This window comes from Sphaerodactylus townsendi, linkage group LG14 (genome assembly GCF_021028975.2).
Source record: "Sphaerodactylus townsendi isolate TG3544 linkage group LG14, MPM_Stown_v2.3, whole genome shotgun sequence".
Lineage (NCBI taxonomy): Eukaryota > Metazoa > Chordata > Lepidosauria > Squamata > Sphaerodactylidae > Sphaerodactylus > Sphaerodactylus townsendi.
The window spans coordinates 44,182,592-44,201,382 of NC_059438.1; the positions used below are offsets into that span (position 1 = coordinate 44,182,592).

Consider the following 18,791-nt stretch of genomic DNA (forward strand, 5'->3'; position numbering starts at 1 on the left):
TCCAACAAAAAAAATTCTTCAGGGATTTGTTGTTCATTCTTTGCCAGCATCCAGATTGAATTCTAGAGGGCGTTCGCAGGCTGGCCTCGCAATATTCGTCAAAGCAAACCTAAGAGCTAGTGTCCCGCTTTTGTTGACATGTGACAATCTGGCTCAGGCTGTAATATTATCCTGGTATGCTTATAACTTAGTAATTATTAATGTTTACCTTCTACCCAGTTCTCTGAGGGAAGAAAGAGACATGGTCTAAATTAATAGATTTTGTAGAAACTGGTTCATAGCAGGAAATTTTAACGCTAGAATAAGGAAAAATGAGGATAACCTCCTAGCTCTGTCAGGACTTGATGGGGGATAATGCTCCATGGTATTTTTCATTACCGAGGTCTTCTAGGGATCTATTGATAAGTGGGGCGAGATCCAAATTTGTTGAGTTCTGTTCCCAATTCAATCTAATCCACTTAAATGGTTTGATGCAATATGCCAATTCAGGAGACTATACCTATATCTCTAATCAAGGCAGCAGTACCATAGATTATATTTTGGTTTCTCATGGCTGCCTGGAACGAGTAAAAGACTTTCAAGTTGAGCATCAAGTATGGAATGACACTGTCACATGCCACTGTCATTTTACATGGTCATGATGATAACTCATACCAATTCAAATAGTCAGCCTTTAACAGAAGTCGAAGATTTTCACGGCCGGATTCAACTGGTTCTGGTGGGTTTTCCGGGCTGTGAGGCTGTGGTCTGGTGGATCTTGTTCCTAGCGTTTCGCCTGCTGTCCCATTACTGTCCCATTACGCTTCTTAGGTTGCCTAAGTGCCCTCATTGTATGTTTTGTTATTACATTTACATCCAGTTGCATATTACTTATAACATAATCACAATTTCAAAGAAAAAAGCTCTGTAAGTGGAAAAGAGGGTCAACAAAAACAATATGGTCTCAACAATAACTTTAAAAGTACAAAAACCTTAGCTCAACCAGCAACCAAGCTAAAACACAAGAGTTAAAATCCTTCAAAACTGGATTTTTGGTCAGGGGAGGAATGTTTATGTTAGCAGTACCAACATTTCAGAGTATCTTTAGGAGACCCTCCTGATGATGCCACCCAAGTTTGGTGAAGTTTGGTTCAGGGGGTCCAAAGTTATTGACCCTCAAAATGTAGCCCCATCTACTATTAGCTCCCGTTGGAAACAGTGGGGGATGGGGCACCCACTTTGGGGATCCATAACTTTGGACCCCCTAAACCAAACATCACCAAACTTGGCTGGTATCAGCAAGAGATTATCCTGATGATACCACCCAGGTTTGGTGAAGTTTGGTTCAAGGGGTCCATAAAATGTAGCCCTGTCTACTATTAGCTCCCATTGGAAACAATGGGGGATGGGGGGCACCCCAAAGTTATGGACCCCTTCAACCAAACTTTACCAAACTTGGGTGGTATTATCAGGAGTGTCACTTGATGACATTTGGAGACATGCATGGGGGCTAGCCCAAAAAGCTAAGCTCTGGCTGCCACAACAAAGTAAAAGCCCTAAAAAATTTTGAAGTACAAGCTGACTTCCCATGGCCATGTAAGAAGTCGAGGGGCTTTTTCAGCACAAAAAATATGCTGAAAAACTCAACTTATACACGAGTATATACGGTATTTACAAAGACAGACAGCAACCAATCAACTCTTCCCCTCCTCCCAGCTCCTGGTCTCCCATTGGCTCTGAAGCTCTCGTGGAATGTAGCTTCTCAGTTTGTTTTCCCGCACTTTTTGGGAAAAGGTGGGAACCAGTGCATGTTGGGAGTTGCAGTCCTGACACAGACACAGGATGTCTCTCTGCAGGAAACTCTGCTATTGTATTTTTCTTGCAAATAAGGTGTTGCCTACATTTATAACAATCCATGGTTCATGTATTATGAATAATAATAGAACAAAAGTGGGCCCCCCTCAGTTAACTGGAGCTGTTTCCAGAGAACACATTTGGACAAAGGACTCTCAACTCCCTTTGCATGTGTAAAGTTTTCCTAAGCAAAAGCTGCACTGGCCTTTCTTCACACACGTGCCCTTTGCCTCTGGGTGCAGATGCTGGTTCACAGTTGCGCAGCACCACAGCAAGCTCTGCTTTGTTCCATTCAGATAATATCTGCAGCAGAAACCCTGACGCTCCATCCTTCCAGTAAGATTGCAAAGGAGAACCTGGAGGTGTTCTGTGAGGCTTGGGAGTCCCAGTTGAGCGACATGTCCCTGCTGTTACGGGAAATCGGTGATGTTGTGGAAGGAAGACGAGGTGAGAGAGCTGTTTTTAGACACCGACAACCTACTGTCCTTAAATACAAGCTGCCAGTTTACAGCACTCGCATATTCTGAACATGGCAGCTGTCGCAGAAAAGGCATTTGAGAAGCTAAGCGACATCCGTCATAAGTAAACTGCTTAAATTAAGGAACCCCAGTGTAGAGTTGTTGGCACTTTATGCATCTCTGTGGGTACATTTATTTATTTATTTATGCATAGTTTACCTTCCTTGATGAGACTTGGGGCTGCTAACTGATTTTTAAAACAATGCAGAAAGTGTAAGATACACATGGAACATTACAGTAAGACTAAATCATGAAATTAGAAAAAAGGGCAATAAAAATTGGCATGAGGTAAAGCATGCCACAAACAATCCAAAAACTTAATTTTAAAAATGAGAAAAAAGTGCCATAAAGAGAAGATAATGTGTCCAATCAATGCCATAAACTGTATCCCTTTATAAAAAACACTCTCCTGAATACTTCTGAACGGTAGACATGTGGAAGCCTCCCTTCCCTTCCCAGGCATGATTGCCTGTAACGTGTGAAGGTCAGATGGAAGCTGCAGTCCTGAGAACTCTTTCCTGGGAGTAAGGCGCATGAAATAAAATGGACTGAGTTCCGGGCACAGCTGCTGCAAATTATTGCCCTTTGGTCTAAAATTTGGTGGGCATGGATTGGAGACCTTAGCTGTATGTCAACCGCATTTTGGGTGGACATCACACCACATCACACATTGGTGCTGCAAACATTGATGTACCTGTGGGACTGAGCAAAGGATAACATAGCTCTCTCATTCTGACCCAGCACCTGAACCAGAGGTCCCCAGTGTGGTTCTTACAGTCACCATGGCACCTGCCAACCTGGTGCCCACCAAGTGCTCTTAGAAAGCAGGTGGTGTCAATGGGGCTTTCCCCAACAAGGCTCCAGATTGACCACTAGTGATTTATTTGGTTAAAAAATGTGTTCTAAAAAATTGCTTTGGCAGCAGCTTCTGCCACAATAATAACATATTCATTGAGTGACTGAAAGTCAGCTGTGGCGGCCATTTTGTGACTCTGCCCACCCTGCTGTGTCAGAATTCGAGTGTTGTCTTAAGGCTCAAAAAAGTTGGGGACCCCTGACCTCAGCGTTCTGTAGCCTTCTGTATTTTAAAGCCAATCACAGCTGGAGATGGGACCCCTTGTTGATCTCAACGATTCATTGGAAGGATCAGTGTTTACACTCTGACTGACATGTAGCATTCACAAGGGAACTGAATCTTATTGTAATGATTTGTTCTTTCAGAGAAGTCAATTTTCAGATTTCACAGAAGCCCTGCCCCCCATATACACACTGGTTCAGCACTGCAGGAACACACACACACACACACACCCCGTGGTAGCACAGGGGATCTCAGCACATTGGAGAGGCTTCTGAGGCACTTTCTGGGGCCCTTTTCAGTTTTTTTTGGGGGGGGGGAGGCAGCAGACGGGTCAGAATGTGCCGGACAGGCTGTGCATTGCAGGGAAAGGGCGCCTGCTTCCTACGACCAGTTTCCCCACTGAGAAGCATCTGATAAGATTCTGGGGTGGCGGGCGCGGGGCGGGGGGGATTGCGGTCCATCATAACACTGTTTGAAAGTTATTGTTTTTGAGGAATAAATTTTATACAATGAAGATACTGTGTAAGATGTACATAGATTTTCCATCATTAACTTCAGGGTGTGCTTCGTAACACAGATTAATTTAAACATTTTGTGTGGGGGAGGGAGTCATAAAGAGACCTGCCTTCAATCTGATCTGAACTTTTCACTGTTCCTTTGAAACGACCACTCTCTGTTTCTATGTCTCTGCTCTCACTCTGCTCATTTCACAATGTAGTGAATGTAGCTATTTGATTTTTGAACTGCTGTCCTTTCTGCTTGGATGGGAATCTCTCTGATGGCTCTTCTCAACCTTTGCCCTATTTTCTGTGGTTGGTAAGTCACCTGGTATTTGCACAGCATGTAGCAAAAGAAACTGTAAGAGAAACAAAATGCCTCTCTCAACATCATTGCCTGAAGAAAAATAGTAGATTTGTCAAGAATATAAACTGACTTTTCATTTGTAAGTGTCATACGATGTCCTCCTGATTTGACTTTTCAGTCTTATGGAGGATACATGATTTACTGGATTGTGCCATCCTTTACGTTATGGAAAATGTAATGTATGATGTATTGATTTATGTGTGTCTTTTCATGGTAAACAACAACTCAGGGGAAAAAATGTTAGAGTTGACATGAGACAGATGCAATATGTATTGGTGGCTTCCAATGTGTGACGCTGCTGCGGTTTGTCCCGGGGGAAGGCCCTGTTCTCTACTGTGCTGCTGTCATGAAGTCCAAGATGTTTTGTGGCCTCATTTTGGGCCTTTGTGCTGATGAGGGCAAGAATTGTTCTCCCTGGGTTCCCTTTAGCCAAAGCCTGGGATCCCGTGGATCTAGTTAACCAACAGAGGCCCTTTCCTCCTGCAGCAGGGGCTACCTGCAACACGAGACGCGCCAGGCATCGGGGACCCTCCTGCCCGATATCGGTGCTTCTGCAGAAAGCGACCCCCTATTCTGTGTAGCAGCTCAGTATAGAATCCTGCCTCCCTTTGACACGGGGCGAAGACTGAGGAGATGCTTGCAGAGTAATTGGGAGCGGTGCTTGTTGCAGACTTCTTCTCTGACACAGAGAGGGGCATTAGTTTGAAGAGAGGGAAGAGGGGCTGACTAGTGCCTGTGATGTGTCGCGCAGTCACTCCATCCCCAGGGCAGTTTTGCATTTCTTTTCTCATCCTGTATTCAAATCAAGTGACAGGTAGACAGAATGCAATTTTTAAAAAGTGCTAACAATTTGTCTGAAGCCTAAGAGAGTGAGCGAGTGGAAACAGCCTTCAGTTTGCTGGTGTGACAGTCTGTCCTGTAAGTTGCAAAACACCTAAGTGACCTGCGGGTGAGTGGGCAGGAGGCCCGTGTGACGTCTGCTTTAATGTTCCTTTGGTTTCATCTGTACATCTGTACAAGAACATTTCTCTTTAGATTTCCAAATTCACTTACAGCGCAGGGCTTTTGTGACATTAACTGTTGTGCAGAGGCGTAGCTGGGCCATAGTGCCCCCGGTGCACTCTCTGTGTTTTCCGCGTGCGCCCCCCCCCTACCTTAGTTTAGCCTGGAAAAGTGGCCTGTTCCCTTCAGGCTGAAAAAGGCTGGGTGGGAACTACACTTCCCATGAGACCCTGGGGCTTGCAAGGTCTCATGGGAAGTGTAATTTCCGCCAGGCCATTTTCAGCCTGAAGGGAACAGACTGCTTGTCCAGCCTGCACTGTTTCACTAAGGCAAGTGGGGGGGGGGGCACCACAGGGGCGATTCCCCCCCCCCCCCAGGCATGTGCTGGGTGCAAACCCCTCATCCCCTGGTAGCTCCGCCTCTGCTGTTGTGTGGATGGGAAGATACCAGCACTGGTGCTGTTGTAAAGTACACAGTACTTGCCAAACTTCTTCCTTCTTCACGACTATAAAAGGCACAGGAATATCCCAAAGGAACATCCTAAAGCTCCTAGTTCATTTTTCCATACCGCAGCTCCCAATTTGGCTAGCGTCTTCTGCAGCATAGCAAATTAGCATAGCTATTTATCTGTGCTCAATGGGGCAAGAGTTAGATGCTGTTGAGTGTTTTGTGAAAGGCCCTTTGCACAGCACACATCACATCTTCCTTTTGGAGAACTGGATATTTACTATCCAGCTTTGCTTGGATGCTGTGACAGACACTTGTCCTTTCAGAGCTGTCAAAAATGGGAGCTGTTTCCCCAGTCCTACTTAAACGGGCACCTCTCCTTTGTTGTCCTGCTTTTGATCTAGCAGATATTGCTAAGAACATGTTCAAATACCAATCCTCAGTTGGTTTGAAGAATGTGAAGTGAAAAAATAGCAACTCTGTGGAAATAGCGTGTTGGGAACAGGATAGGGTGGCACAGGTTTTCCAGTCTTAGCTGCTCTTTTGTGTCTTGATTCCTGAATTATATCGAATAGCTCAACAAGTTCATTGGACAATAGTTTCTTTCTTCTCCTTTTTGAATCCTTTGAGCTTTTTAAAAAATGAAGCTGATGTATGTGTTGCGAATGGGTTGCAAATCCCAGGCTGAATTCCCAGGCACACAGGAGTCTGGTTTGGGTTGGAACCATGGAGAAAGAAAGCAAGTTTATACCTTCCCCCACTCCATTTTCCCAACCTGAAATGATCCCGCGGAGGGAAATGTTTGCCCTATCCCCAGTGGACAAACAGCCCTCCCAGGGGCTATTTCATATCAGGAAAATAGCATGGAAGGAAGGCATAAACACCCCCTGCCTGCAGGGGGCAGTCCTGAACCCAATTGGGAATTGATTTCCCAGGACAGAATTTGCCACTCGCTTCTTACTGCACCAACCCAGGGAAATTTGTAATGTGAGGTTCAGCCCACAATGGGGAACACCTGCGTGACACAGACAAACACGATTTCTGCATAATTCAGGGAGTGTTTATGTATGTTAATCCAGGTGCTACATACTGACTCAGAGGAAATGTATAGAATGTATATTTTGATATTTTTTTCTTGAACTTTCCAAAATACACATCTTCTTAGAAGTAATTTTTTTCCAAATGACCTTAAACTTTGCACATTGATGACCTGGTGACACACTTTGAACTATATTATATGAAAATTTACCAGTGAAACACTGTTTATTTTACAGACTTAGAAAATGCTACCAGGTGATGCAGCTTCACCTTGTAAGCAACAACTGCTATTGGTTTCCTAATCTACATGTGAAATTTGACTTTTAGAGAGCAAAATATTTCTCCCCCTGCTGAATTCATGTGTTATAAAAGTGGTCCCTCTATCTTATTTGCTGTGGAACATTCTGGAGTGTCACAAGCACAAATGTTCTTAACTTCTTGGATTAGGGTTAGGGTCAGCCATTTCTGTGCACACCTCCCTGGAAGATGGCCACGGCCATCCGAAATGCTCAGTGGACGGCCCCCTCCCCTTGCCCCTTCATTTACAAATTTCTGTATTTTTTTTTTTACAGTAACATGATTTTTGAAAATGTCACTTTAAAAATTCTGGGTTTGCTATGGTAACTTTGATGGAAAGAAACGATGTTTTGAATAATGTTTGTAAAAGGAATGCTCTATATTTTAACAATGGCTGTCAACTGAGGAGCAGCCCAAAATGTGCTGGACGCTTTCTAATAAACTAAGTGTATTTTTACAATGAATGGTCTGGCTCAGATTTAATTTCTGGATTTTCATGGGCCAAGCAAGAGTGCTGCTAGTTGTATTTGCCCAGGGCCCCCCCCCCCCCCCCGCGCGCGCTGAAAGCCTCTCTTGGCGCCTTCCTGTGTCGCATGTTCTCCACTCCTGTCCCTTTCTGTTCCTTTTGGCACACGTCTGGCCTTCTCCGTTCAGCGTCTTCACAGTCCTCAGAGCCTTTCACCGGCAGAGGGTGGGAGTGAAGGAAGTGGAACAGGCCGTGTTTCTAGAGTTTTCTCTGGAGGCCTTTGGGTTTTGGGCAGGACGCAGGGCTGGAGAGGGCTGCCAGCTGTCCCCCTGTGGACTGCTCTGTAGGAAGCCTTCCTCTGGCCCACTGTCATGGGTGGGGGCCTCATTAGGCTGAAGGAAACCAGTGTGGCCCAAGGGGGGGGGCAGAGTGCTGGACTAGCATCTTGGAGACCCAGGCCCCCGTCCCCACTCTGTCGGGGAGGCTGCCTCGCTGACCTGGCACCAAACTGAGGATAAAATGGAGATGAGAATTACGTAACCTTGTTTGGCTCCCTATTGGAGAGAAAGGCAGGTCAAAAATGAGGCATGTAAATAAATATTCAACTTTGGTGAGCAAAATGGTAGGATACAAGCTGATGTTTCTATCTGCTGCCCCAGCCCTGCAACACCAGGTTAGGCTGCTTTCCCTGAATCTGCAAGGTCTGATGGAGCACAGCAGTCCCCAAACAGGCTCCACAGAGGACTTGATGCTCCGCAAAGAGACTGGAATAAATGTGGCAAGATCTCAAAATTGTGAATTTGTGATGTTTTGAGAAATCAACATTTAAAGTTTCAATTTTTAATGACTTTCAATGGGAAAAAATAAAGTTTAGAACCAAATTAAGCTATTTAGAAGTTGAAAAATAATTTGAGCTTTTGCTATATATAGAAAGATTAACAACTCAAAAAATACAGTTAGATAAAAACAGCCAAGAATGCGCATACATGCCTTTGGCATAAGGGCAACAATAGTGATCCCTAACGAACCTCTCCTGAAAAGTGCTCTGCAACTCAAAAAGTTTGGGAATATCTGATGTAGAATCTTCTGGTAGTTTTGGCCTAAGTTAGACAGACTTCTTGGGAAGTGGAGAGCTAGGACCCCCCCCCCCCACCTCCACTGTGTCCCCTGCACCACACACATGTTTATAAATAGAGCTGTATATGATGCTAACTCTAGAATGAAGCTGACATGTGCAAATTGATCTTCCCAAGACCTGTTTCATACCTGATGTTCCCTACATGAAGGAGAGCAAAGGAGTCACTGGCTGAGAACATAATTCTGCCCGATTTTATTGATCTACTCTCAAATGCAATGTCTGAAGCATCTTGGGGAAATAGCACTCATTGGAGCTGGCTGTCACACCTGTCTTCTCTATCCTGATACAGCAGGTCAGGTGTAAACAAGGCTGGATAGCAAGTCTTGAGAGATATCAAGCCCCTCGCCCCCCTCCCCCCACGGAGGCCACCGGAATCCCCTGAATGATGCTGCTAAATTGGTCCCCGCCCACTGATGCAGGGCGGAAAAGAGCCCTAGGCCAGCAGCGCACACGACCTGCACCAAGCCCTCGTTTAAGAAGTTTCACTGTGATTTGTAAGAATCTACAGCAAAACGGAATTGGATACTGTAGTTTGGAGAGACTTTGCCAAGATGGGGGGTCTCTGAACTGACAGGCTGTAGCTGTTGGAGAGGCTCTTGTCCACTAAAAAAACAGCGCTGAACAGATAGGAAATGGAAACAGGACAGCTGCCGTGGTCTGCGGGTCCTGCTGGGGCCAGCAAACTGTTGTCTAGGTTCTCGCAGGTGGTTTTGGCACGATCAGACCGGAGCTACAGCATTAGTGTTCACTTGTGAAAGGGATTCTTCTGATGCTGTGATGCTAATGCTAAGATTCAGCCAAAACTAAGTATCTTAAAATCACATTGGTTTCATGAGAGGAAACTTAAAGATGTGCTTAGTTGAAGCCACAATCACTCCATGAAAAAAGAGTGAGTCTAGCTCTTTCCAAATATCAGTGGAACATTGAGGGAGTGCTTAATTTGAACTGCACTGTGCCATTGATAGCTGGGAAGCAAAATTAAACAGAAGCACTTTAAAGGCCAACCAAATTTATTCTATTTATTATTTTATTTATTTCACTTGATTTTTGCCCTGCCCCTTCTCTGGCAATTGGGGTTTGGGTTGGTTAACAACATAAATACAAAACATAAATAAGAAACATGGCTACCTCTCTCAAGCTGATATGTAAAACTCTTTTCCCCCTAGTAAGTATTCAAATGTGTCACCTCAGTAGTCTGTACAACAACACTGTAAGGTAGGCTATTAGAGAATGCAGCCAAGGTTCTACTGAACTAAAATGAAATTTGATTCGGAAACTTCCAAGCTCACAACTCACCCCCTTAATTGCTAAGCAAGGTTTCATGATGTTGGCCTTTCTGTAAAACTATCTCCCCTTCTTGGGTATTCAGTAAGCTATTGGGAGGTGGGCTCCACTCAACTTCCCAGGCATCCAGAGAGACAGAAATCGAAGCATCAGCTGAATCTCCCCTTTTCAGTGAAACCAGATGGCTGAGTGAGCTTGTGTGAACTATAAAGTGGAATCCCCGCAGGTGGGTGACTTCAATTAAAGATGCAATAAAGCTGAAAGAAACAAGACCAACAGTTTAATTGCATGAAGGGATTGCACGTGACCAATTTTACTGTGAATGTATGTGTGTCGTTCATAGGAGAGAAGCGTACCTACCTGTCTCTGCCCAGGCCAGGGGTAAGTGGACGCTATTTTATTTTTTTTGTAATAGGCTTTACATTTGGCTGGGATGAGCGGGGTAGCAAGTCTAATAAAATAAAAAATATGTTTTACACGTTGATACAACTTGTTCCCTTCCACCAACAGTTCTGCAGTTTATCAATCTTTCATTTCTCAATCCCCTCATTTTTCCAATCCAGGAGTCATTCTCAGTAGACTCGGTGATTCGGTAAAGCTGAATCTGAAAAAAAAAACCCACCCTGAAAAAGCAGTTTGGCTTTCTCCGGTTTAAGTCAGCCTTGAATACCAAACCGTGCAAAAAAAACCCCAAGCCGAATACTTCAAAAACATGATAATCTGAACAGATATTTGAGTTATCATGTTTTGTCCATTTAAAGACTCTTCCACAATGGCTTGATTTTTTTTTTCACACCAGAGAACTCCCCCGCCCCCCCCCAACTTACCTTTGCTTGGTGTCTCTTCTGAGCTTTCTGGTGGGGTCCAAGCCACTCCCCCTGCATTGCTGAAGAAGGGCTGGCTGTAGTCTTCTTCCTGCCCTGCCCGTCTGCTCTGCGTGGCCTGGGAGTTGGCTTCCAGGGCAGCTCTCTGGAGATTCTCTCCCAGTCAATGGCTGACAGGCATTTCTGCAGGGAGAGTTTTTGCACCTTTGCGGAGGGGGGGGGGGAGCCACCAGTGGCCCGTGGAGCCTCAGCATGCAAACAGTGCTTTTTGGATAACCAGGGAAGGTTCTTAAAACTCTGAGATACTTTCAAACTTCTGGAATTTTGGTGCCTGGGCCAAACAGTCCACATTACAGACTTCTGATTCTGACCAGCCCATTCTATTCCAGACTGAGGTTGAGTGATAGTTCAGGATTTCCTTTTGCCTCTCTTGAACTTGTCCTCCTTCTGTCTGGTCTTTGGAGAACCTCTCTTTGTGGGATAACACCAGTCCTGCAGAGGAGGCCTGCCTGGAAAAGAAGACGCCGAAGGGTTTGACCGACTGACCTAATTAAAAAAAACATTTGACTTTTGAAAATGTAATTGCTGTTTGTTTAACTTGTTTCTAGCTGGGCTTGGAGGTGGGTTGGGGCGGTGGGGCTTAAATACCCAGGGGTCAGGATATGGGGGAGCCCCATTTAGGGTCAGGATATGCCGGATTTTTTTGAGGCCTGCTGCTTATGTAAAAGTTTCCTTAAGGGGGAAAAACTGCTTGTTTTTGTTTGTTCGTCTCCTTCCCTAAGTTATATAATTGACTGTTAATAGCGTTTTTTAAAAGTTCTGCATTTCAGATTTAAGATTGCTGTTGTGGTGAGCTAAGATTTTGTTGGGAAGAGATTTTTAAGTTTGTTCACATTCCCAGGGGTAGGGAACCTCTGCGGCTCTCCAGATATTACCAGGAACTGAAAGTTCCCATCAGCCTCTGTCAGCATGGCCAATTGGCCATGCTGGTGGGGGCTGATGGGAATTGTAGTTCCTGAACATCTGGAGAGCCGCAGGTTCCCTACCCCTGTTCTAGTTAAATCTCCCCATCACCCCCACCCCCTGCAACTGGAGTGTTGCTGCTGCTGTTCTTGTTGTGGTTGGGTTTGCTGCTGTTTGAAAAAAATGTATTAAGGTTTTCTATGGTTGAATTCCTGCTTTTACTCTTTTTCCCTGGTGTTTCCGTGTTTGCTGGTTTGGGGATGTTTTCTTGCAGATTTTTATTTGCCACATAGTACCGTTTTAATATGCCCCAAACTCTGTGGTGGTTTTTCCGTCCTGCTGGTTCTGTCTCTGCTGTGTTTTGTTTGGTTTTCTGGCTGGCGTTGTTGTGGGCTGGGTGGGCCCAGGAGTCTCCCCACGTTAGTTTATAGGTGGGGGGGGGGGGTTGTTTCTCTGCTGAGAAAGGTGGAGTAGGATTGTTGTGGTAATATCTCTGGGTTCTCCATATTTGAGCCACAGTATTCCCAATTGTTCGATTTAATTAGAGGCTAGTTGTAAGGTTTTTAAAGTTTCATTTAATTCAGCGCTGTAGGGTTTCAGTTTCCTGCTTAATGGGATATTAGCAGGTTCAAAGAAAAGTGAAGGTTCTGAGTTTGCAAGCTTTTTTTAGAATCGTTTGGTTGATGTGACGTTAGGTGTAGGGCTGTTCCTGTGGAAGGCAGTGGGGAGAGAGCGCATTCCTCCACTGTTCTCCCGGAACGTTTATTGAGGGGGATCTGGTGGGGTTGTTGTTTTGTTTACCAAATTTGTCACAAAGCTGCTGGTGACTCTCCTCAGAGGAACCACAAAAGTTTGTTGAATTGTGATTGGGGGAGGTCTCATGGTATGGGCAACAAGTGAAGGTAAACTTAGTGCCTATAGAATAGGTTATCCAAAAAGCTTCATCAAAGTTGGTTGGTTCCTGTGAGGAGAGTTATCAGCAGCTGTGTAGCAAATATGGGACCCTACTCCGAGTAAGACCCCCCCCCCCCCATGCTCCCAATAAAATCTCCAACACAGTGCAGTTTGAAACACAATAACAAGCCTCATGTAAGTCTATGATGGAAAAACAGGAATCATTTTTCCCACACATGCAAGCCAATGATGAGAAATTTTCCCATCATAGATAGTTGCTGAAGTCTGCCAGATTCTTCAGTCTTGACTTGGCTTCATTGTAGCCAATGGAGATTTTCTGGGGATGTCTTTAGGGGATGCATTTTTAAGGTACAGGCACCAAATTTGCGAGCTGGCTTTGGGAAATTCTCCTGATGAGAGCACCTAATTTTGGTGAAGTTTGGTTCAGGGGGCAATGGGAGATGGGGGTTTCCCTTTGAGGATACTGGTTGGTATTTGGGTGGAGAACCACCAAGGGAGTCCAGGGTTGCTATGGAGAGGCAGGCAATGTCTCTTGCCTTAAAAATGCCTCTTGCCACTGGGGTGGCCATAGGACAGCTGTGACTTGATGGCATTTTCCACCACTACCAGGTAGGCCTGTAAGCCAACTCACACTGATCACACAGGAGGATCACACAGATTATTATCTTTGCAAATGGAAGTACCGTATATACTCGCATATAAGTCAAATTTTTCAGCACATTTTTGCTGCTGAAAAAGCCCCCCTCAACTTATACGCGAGTGAGGTGTATTTTAAAAAATATTTTAGGGTTTTTACTTTGTCGGCCTCCAGGGGGCACAGTTTTTAGGCTAGCGGCACCAAAATTTAATGGATGTCATCCGGTGACACTCCTGATGATAGCACCCAAGTTTGGTAAAGTTTGGTTGAGGGGGTCCAAAGTTATGGACCCCCAAAGGGTTTCCAATGGGAGCTAATAGTAGACGGGGCTACATTTTGAGGGTCCGTTACTTTGGACCCCTTGAACCAAACTTCACCAAACTTGGGTGCTATCATCAGGATAATCTCTTGCTGATACCAGCCAGGTTTGGTGATGTTTGGTTTAGGGCAGGGGTAGGGAACCTGCGGCTCTCCAGATGTTCAGGAACTACAATTCCCATCAGCCCCTACCAGCATGGCCAATTGGCCATGCTGACAGAGGCTGATGGGAATTGTAGTTCCTGAACATCTGGAGAGCCGCAGGTTCCCTACCCCTGGTTTAGAGGGTCCAAAGTTATGGATCCCCAAAATGGGTGCCCCATCCCCCATTGTTTCCAACGGGAGCTAATAGTAGATGGGGCTACATTTTGAGGGTCCATAACTTTGGACCCCCTGAACCAAACTTCACCAAACCTGGGTGGTATCATCAGGAGGGTCTCCTAAAGATACTCTAAAAATGTTGGTGCTGCTAATATAAGCATTCCTCCACTGACCAAAAAGCCAGTTTTGAAGGATTTTAACTCTTGTGTTTTAGCTTGGTTGCTGGTTGAGCTAAGGTTTTTGTACTTTTAAAGTTATTGTTGAGACCATATTGTTTTTGTTGACCCTCTTTTCCACTTACAGAGCTAGTTTACTGTTTTTGTGTGAAATAAATATCCCAAAACATTTAACCTACTGATGCCTCAATTAATGTAATTTTATTGGTATCTATTCTTATTTTTGAAATTTACCAGTAGCTGCTGCATTTCCCACCCTCGACTTGTATGCGGGTCGACTTATACACGAGTATATATGGCAGTTTTCCACGGCCACTGTGCCAGCTGTGAAGTGGCCCATAAAGAGTGGGACTGTGCAAATTTTCAAACAGCGTCATCACAAAAGTAGAAGAGGCAACAGCAGGCTCCCTCTTGGACCTCTGGAGCTCAGTTGCATGGAGATCTGGATATGGGCTTCTTGAGTGGGCTTCTTTCACTTAGAGGAACCAGTTTACTTTTTATTTCTACAGTGGTAACACTGCCACCAAATGCTAGTTGATCAACTTTTGATTTGATCTTTTTGTTTTTGTTTTCTCAACAGAAGCATAATTCAAATTTGAAAGGCTTAAAGCCAGTCCGACTTGATAGTGAGGTCAGTGCTTCTTTTTAATGTGTTCTAGTAAATGTTTGGCATTTTAATAGTCTCAGTAACACATTGTGAACTGAAAGGGATGGCTACCATGTCGTGTGTGCCTGTCACTTGCAGGAACAAGCAAAACTGGGGAAATCAGGCTTCGAACTGCGTGAGCTGACCTCCTGTGTCAACTCTGAGATGGAGAAATGGGATGACCCAGAAAATGAGATTGTGCAGCACGGGCGGTGCTTATCCGGCATGGCCTATTCTATGTACTTATTTACAAGGTAATTACATGGAATTTATGTTTCTCTTTTCTCCATTAATTATCTCCCCGGTTTCCAATTTTTGCAAATGTCTTCTTTACATTTGTTTTCAGCCCAGACAAGTCATTCCATTAAAATGTGTGACCAACACAAAAAATGGCAATTGTGCAGCTCCCCTCACTCTTTCCATAATTAGAACCAACTGCTGCAACATGTCTCATGTTGTGATGTCCCAGCGCTCTGTGTTTCCCTAGCCCTGATCCATGAGGACTTCTGGGAAGGCAGAGAATGCCAGATGTTGCACAGTGTAAGGTTTTGTAAGTCTTACGGAGCAATTCAAAGTGGGGCATAAATGCCAGGTTGCCATTTTCATTGGCAGCTGCACATCTAGTCCATCGCCTGCTTCAGCCCTAGAAAAGGCCACACCCAACAATAGTGCTGCACTTTAAAAAAATCTTTTTCCTGATGCAGCAAAATATAGGTAGTTTTCTACAAAGCTGACCTGATGTGCAGAAGCAACCAACTGCTGGTGGCTTCAGGAGCACCAGTAACTCCGCCCCACCGTCTGACAGAGGGTGTCCGAGCTCTGTTGTTACGTGACAGACAATGCGGAACTGCCAGGGCCCTGCGCAGCCCGCCCACGTTGTCCTGCCGCCCTTTACAATCTTGCAGACTTGGAGGGATCTGAATTCCTGGTTTTGTTTTCATTTGCACGACTCTTAATTTTGTACTGGAGCGATATCTCAGAACTGCAAAATCATTAATCGGAATTAAGGCATCTGCTTTTTCTTTTTCAGAACCTTAATGAGCCAGGAAACATTAAGCTTCAGGTGTCAGTCAGTAGTACTAGAACAGCAGCACTTTACAGACCAACAACGTTTTTGAATAGTTAAGCTTTTGTGAGTCAAAGCTCACTTTGGCAGAAACGTACCTGAAGAAGTCAGCTTGACCCATGAGAACGGATGCTCTGGGAAATGTTGGTTTTTAAAGGGGAAAAAGTTTCTGTTCTAGCCATGTTCCATAGTCTCTCCTTTGGTCATCTCATATTGCACTCTCATTCACAACTACTTTCGAGTTGCCTATCTAGGCTTTCCCTTCTGTGGGCCGTGTGCCAGCAGCCCAAAGTGACGTGTGCTTCTCTGGAAGTGCAGTGACCTGCCTGCCCATTGCTCTCCTGCAGGGGCCCGCCACCTCCTGCTTCTCTGGCCCGTCACACTCAGGGTAGGAACCCAAGTAATTGTAACAGCAGTCGCTGCTTTCTGATCTAGTCCGTTTTCTGCAAAGGGGGACGATGCTGCGCTAGTCACCAAGTCGCCTTCTGCTCCCCTCTTAGAGAGGCTTTTACTCTGAACCAATCCAGGTTCAGCTCTTTTTAAACTTTATTTGCTTACTAGCTGCAAAGTCCCATGTGGGGGGACATGCAAAGGGCCTTAGCAAATGGGGAAGGATGTGCAAGCATTTTCCCCAGCGATGGGTTTTACTGAGGATGTAGCCGCCCACCCCCCTCCTCCTCCCTGTGCGCTGCTTCCTACCTACCTGGTCCTGACACTGGAGTCTGGTGAGCGTGGAAGTCTGCCGTGGGGGGGGGAGGGATGGGGTTGTTGGGGATGGTGGGTGGGCATGAGTTGTTTGGGGTGGTGTTAGGGACCTTGAGGATGGTGGGTGGGCAAGTAGGTTTGGGAGGGGCTGGGTGGAACATGGGCCAGTGGGCATGCAGTCTGCACAGGCCTTGGCCAGGTAAGTGTCCAGAGTGGCAATTGGCTAAGGGCATGTTATAGATGGTAAGATTTTTGGTGATGAAACTTTGCTCAGGCTGCTGATGGAATCATTTCTCTATTTTCCCCCATTCAGAGGGGAGGGGCTTCTCAAAACCACCCAGGATTTGTTTCAACAAGCAGAGGTAATGTGGTGAATTCCACCCTACTAGAGCAAAGTATTTTCCTTGATGAATCTTTGTTTCTTTGGGGTCAGTTTTACACTGAAAAAAATTATGTCACAAAGTATGTGTGTTTGTTGGTTGGCTTTGAGGGCAGTGGGTCTTGCTTATTCTACTCTGTGTGTTGAATTGGTGTTGTAGAGAATACCCCCCTCCCCCCACTGTAAACTGGGGGCAGGAATGGGAAGCAGGGCTGACGGAGACCATTCTCCCCAAGAAAGTCGTGTGGGTTGTTCTCTTCTCTGCCTTCAAGCCTGAGCCAGGTGTGGGAGGTTGGAGTGTGATTGGCTGGAGGCCTCTGTGTGCGTGGCTGCGCATATTACGAGGAACCGCAGCACCCAGGCGCTCTCCCTGGGTGCTGCGAGAGAGCTCCACAGGATATAGCTGGCCTGCCTGTGGCCCCATCGAGCAGAATGCAGCCCAGCCACCTGCAGAGGTAGCCCGATGGGGGTTCATCACCTCCCCTTCTGCTTGCCTGCCAGGGAGTGAGGAAAAGTAAGAGTTGACAAACAGGCCTTAAAAGCAGCTCCGGGCTTGACTGGTGGGTCACAAACTGAGCAGGCCTGCAGCATAGGGTTGGAGAGGAATGGGATCAGCAATCTCGCTTGATTGATCCATTTTGCCTTTTCCTTCCCCTCTTAGGCCTTCGCTACGGAAGGGTTAAAGCTCATTTCAGCCCTCCTGGCATTTTCTAATCAGGTACTGTACATTGTCCAAATAACGGCTATTCAAACAGCTATTTCAACTCTGCTTCTCTGTCCATAGATAAAACAAGACTTTGGTTTTTCCTCATTTGTTCATACTTCTTTGCTTGTATTAATTTGGTAACACTTAGCAGGCCTTACCCAAATGCAATCTCTTTCAGTTAGAGGATGACGACAAACCGTTGCTTCTGCAGGAGATTGAAAAGATGGTCCCTGCGTATCAGCAGCTTCAGATAACAGCTAAAGCCCCCATTCAGAGCAGATCAGCAACTGTGGCCAAGGTGAGCTGTTTTAATACAAGTTCTGGGCTATGTAGTTCCAGATCCAATTTTTATCATCTGTTACTCCAACAAAGCTATACAAATTAGTTGTGTGGGTGTTGTTTTGAGGGTGGTGAAATAGTGGGGGCAAAAGTACATGGGGGTGGGGGGAAACCGGTAAGCACTCTGTCAACCCCTGGGCCTGTGACCCAAAGCAGACTCTGTAACTGGAAGGTCAGTAGATAAACAGGTAAGAGGAAAAGGCTGGTTCTGCCAGAACCTTCAAACTCCTCCAGTATATCAAACCCCGTTCCTCCTCCCCCCTCCCTAACCCATAATACTATCCCACACTGCAGGAGGCTCGAAGAGCAGGAATGCAAGATGGACCCAAGGTCAGAAGATCGAGATAAACCCTTTAGCAGGGAGAGCCTCTTCTCAGGAAAACGAAAGTACTTTGTCCAGCTCTGTGAAGCTCCCCTCCCTCCCCCCCCCCCCACCAGTGCTCCTCTGCCGGTTGCCAGACTCCAGCCGGACACACACACAGTCAGCCTCTGCCCCTTCACCCCTTCCGAAGCATGCTTTGTTGGGAAGAACAGTTCACCAATTATGTCATGAGCGCACATGATGTAGCGGGAGGGCAGTAACTTCCCAGCATCATGTAAGGATGATAAACAAGGGAAATGTGAACTAGAGAATTCAGAGGCTCCTGTGGAACATCCTTTCTAACAGCAGGGGCCTTTTTTGCAAGCTCCCCTCTCGTGTGCTTCCAGGTGGTCCCCCGTCTCCAGGAGCAACATTTGGGGGATCACTTTAGGCTGCGGTGGAAAGGGAGAGGTGAGAAAATCCTGTCTTGCTGATGGAAAGCAGAGATTTGACACGGAACTGCTGCTTCC

The 18,791-nt window shown here is 45.7% G+C and overlaps 1 protein-coding gene and 1 long non-coding RNA gene across 6 annotated transcripts in view; one reads left to right on the forward strand and one right to left on the reverse strand.

Moving 5' to 3' along the window:
* The window catches only part of CTNNAL1 (catenin alpha like 1), a 77,147-nt gene that overhangs the window by 54,453 nt on the left and 3,903 nt on the right, over positions 1–18,791 (forward strand). For all 5 annotated transcript variants that reach the window (XM_048515442.1, XM_048515441.1, XM_048515445.1 and 2 more), the window contains 7 exons: positions 2,130–2,280; positions 10,309–10,346; positions 14,700–14,750; positions 14,865–15,019; positions 16,850–16,898; positions 17,577–17,633; positions 17,800–17,919. In XM_048515442.1, coding sequence (XP_048371399.1) covers positions 2,130–2,280; positions 10,309–10,346; positions 14,700–14,750; positions 14,865–15,019; positions 16,850–16,898; positions 17,577–17,633; positions 17,800–17,919 — 621 coding nt within the window. The remainder of the gene's footprint in view (positions 1–2,129; positions 2,281–10,308; positions 10,347–14,699; positions 14,751–14,864; positions 15,020–16,849; positions 16,899–17,576; positions 17,634–17,799; positions 17,920–18,791) is intronic.
* LOC125443386 lies at positions 9,700–11,670 on the reverse strand. Its single transcript, XR_007246113.1, has 2 exons — positions 10,793–11,670; positions 9,700–10,416 (listed from the first exon to the last, which is right to left on the reverse strand). It is a non-coding gene; the product is annotated as an uncharacterized LOC125443386 (long non-coding RNA).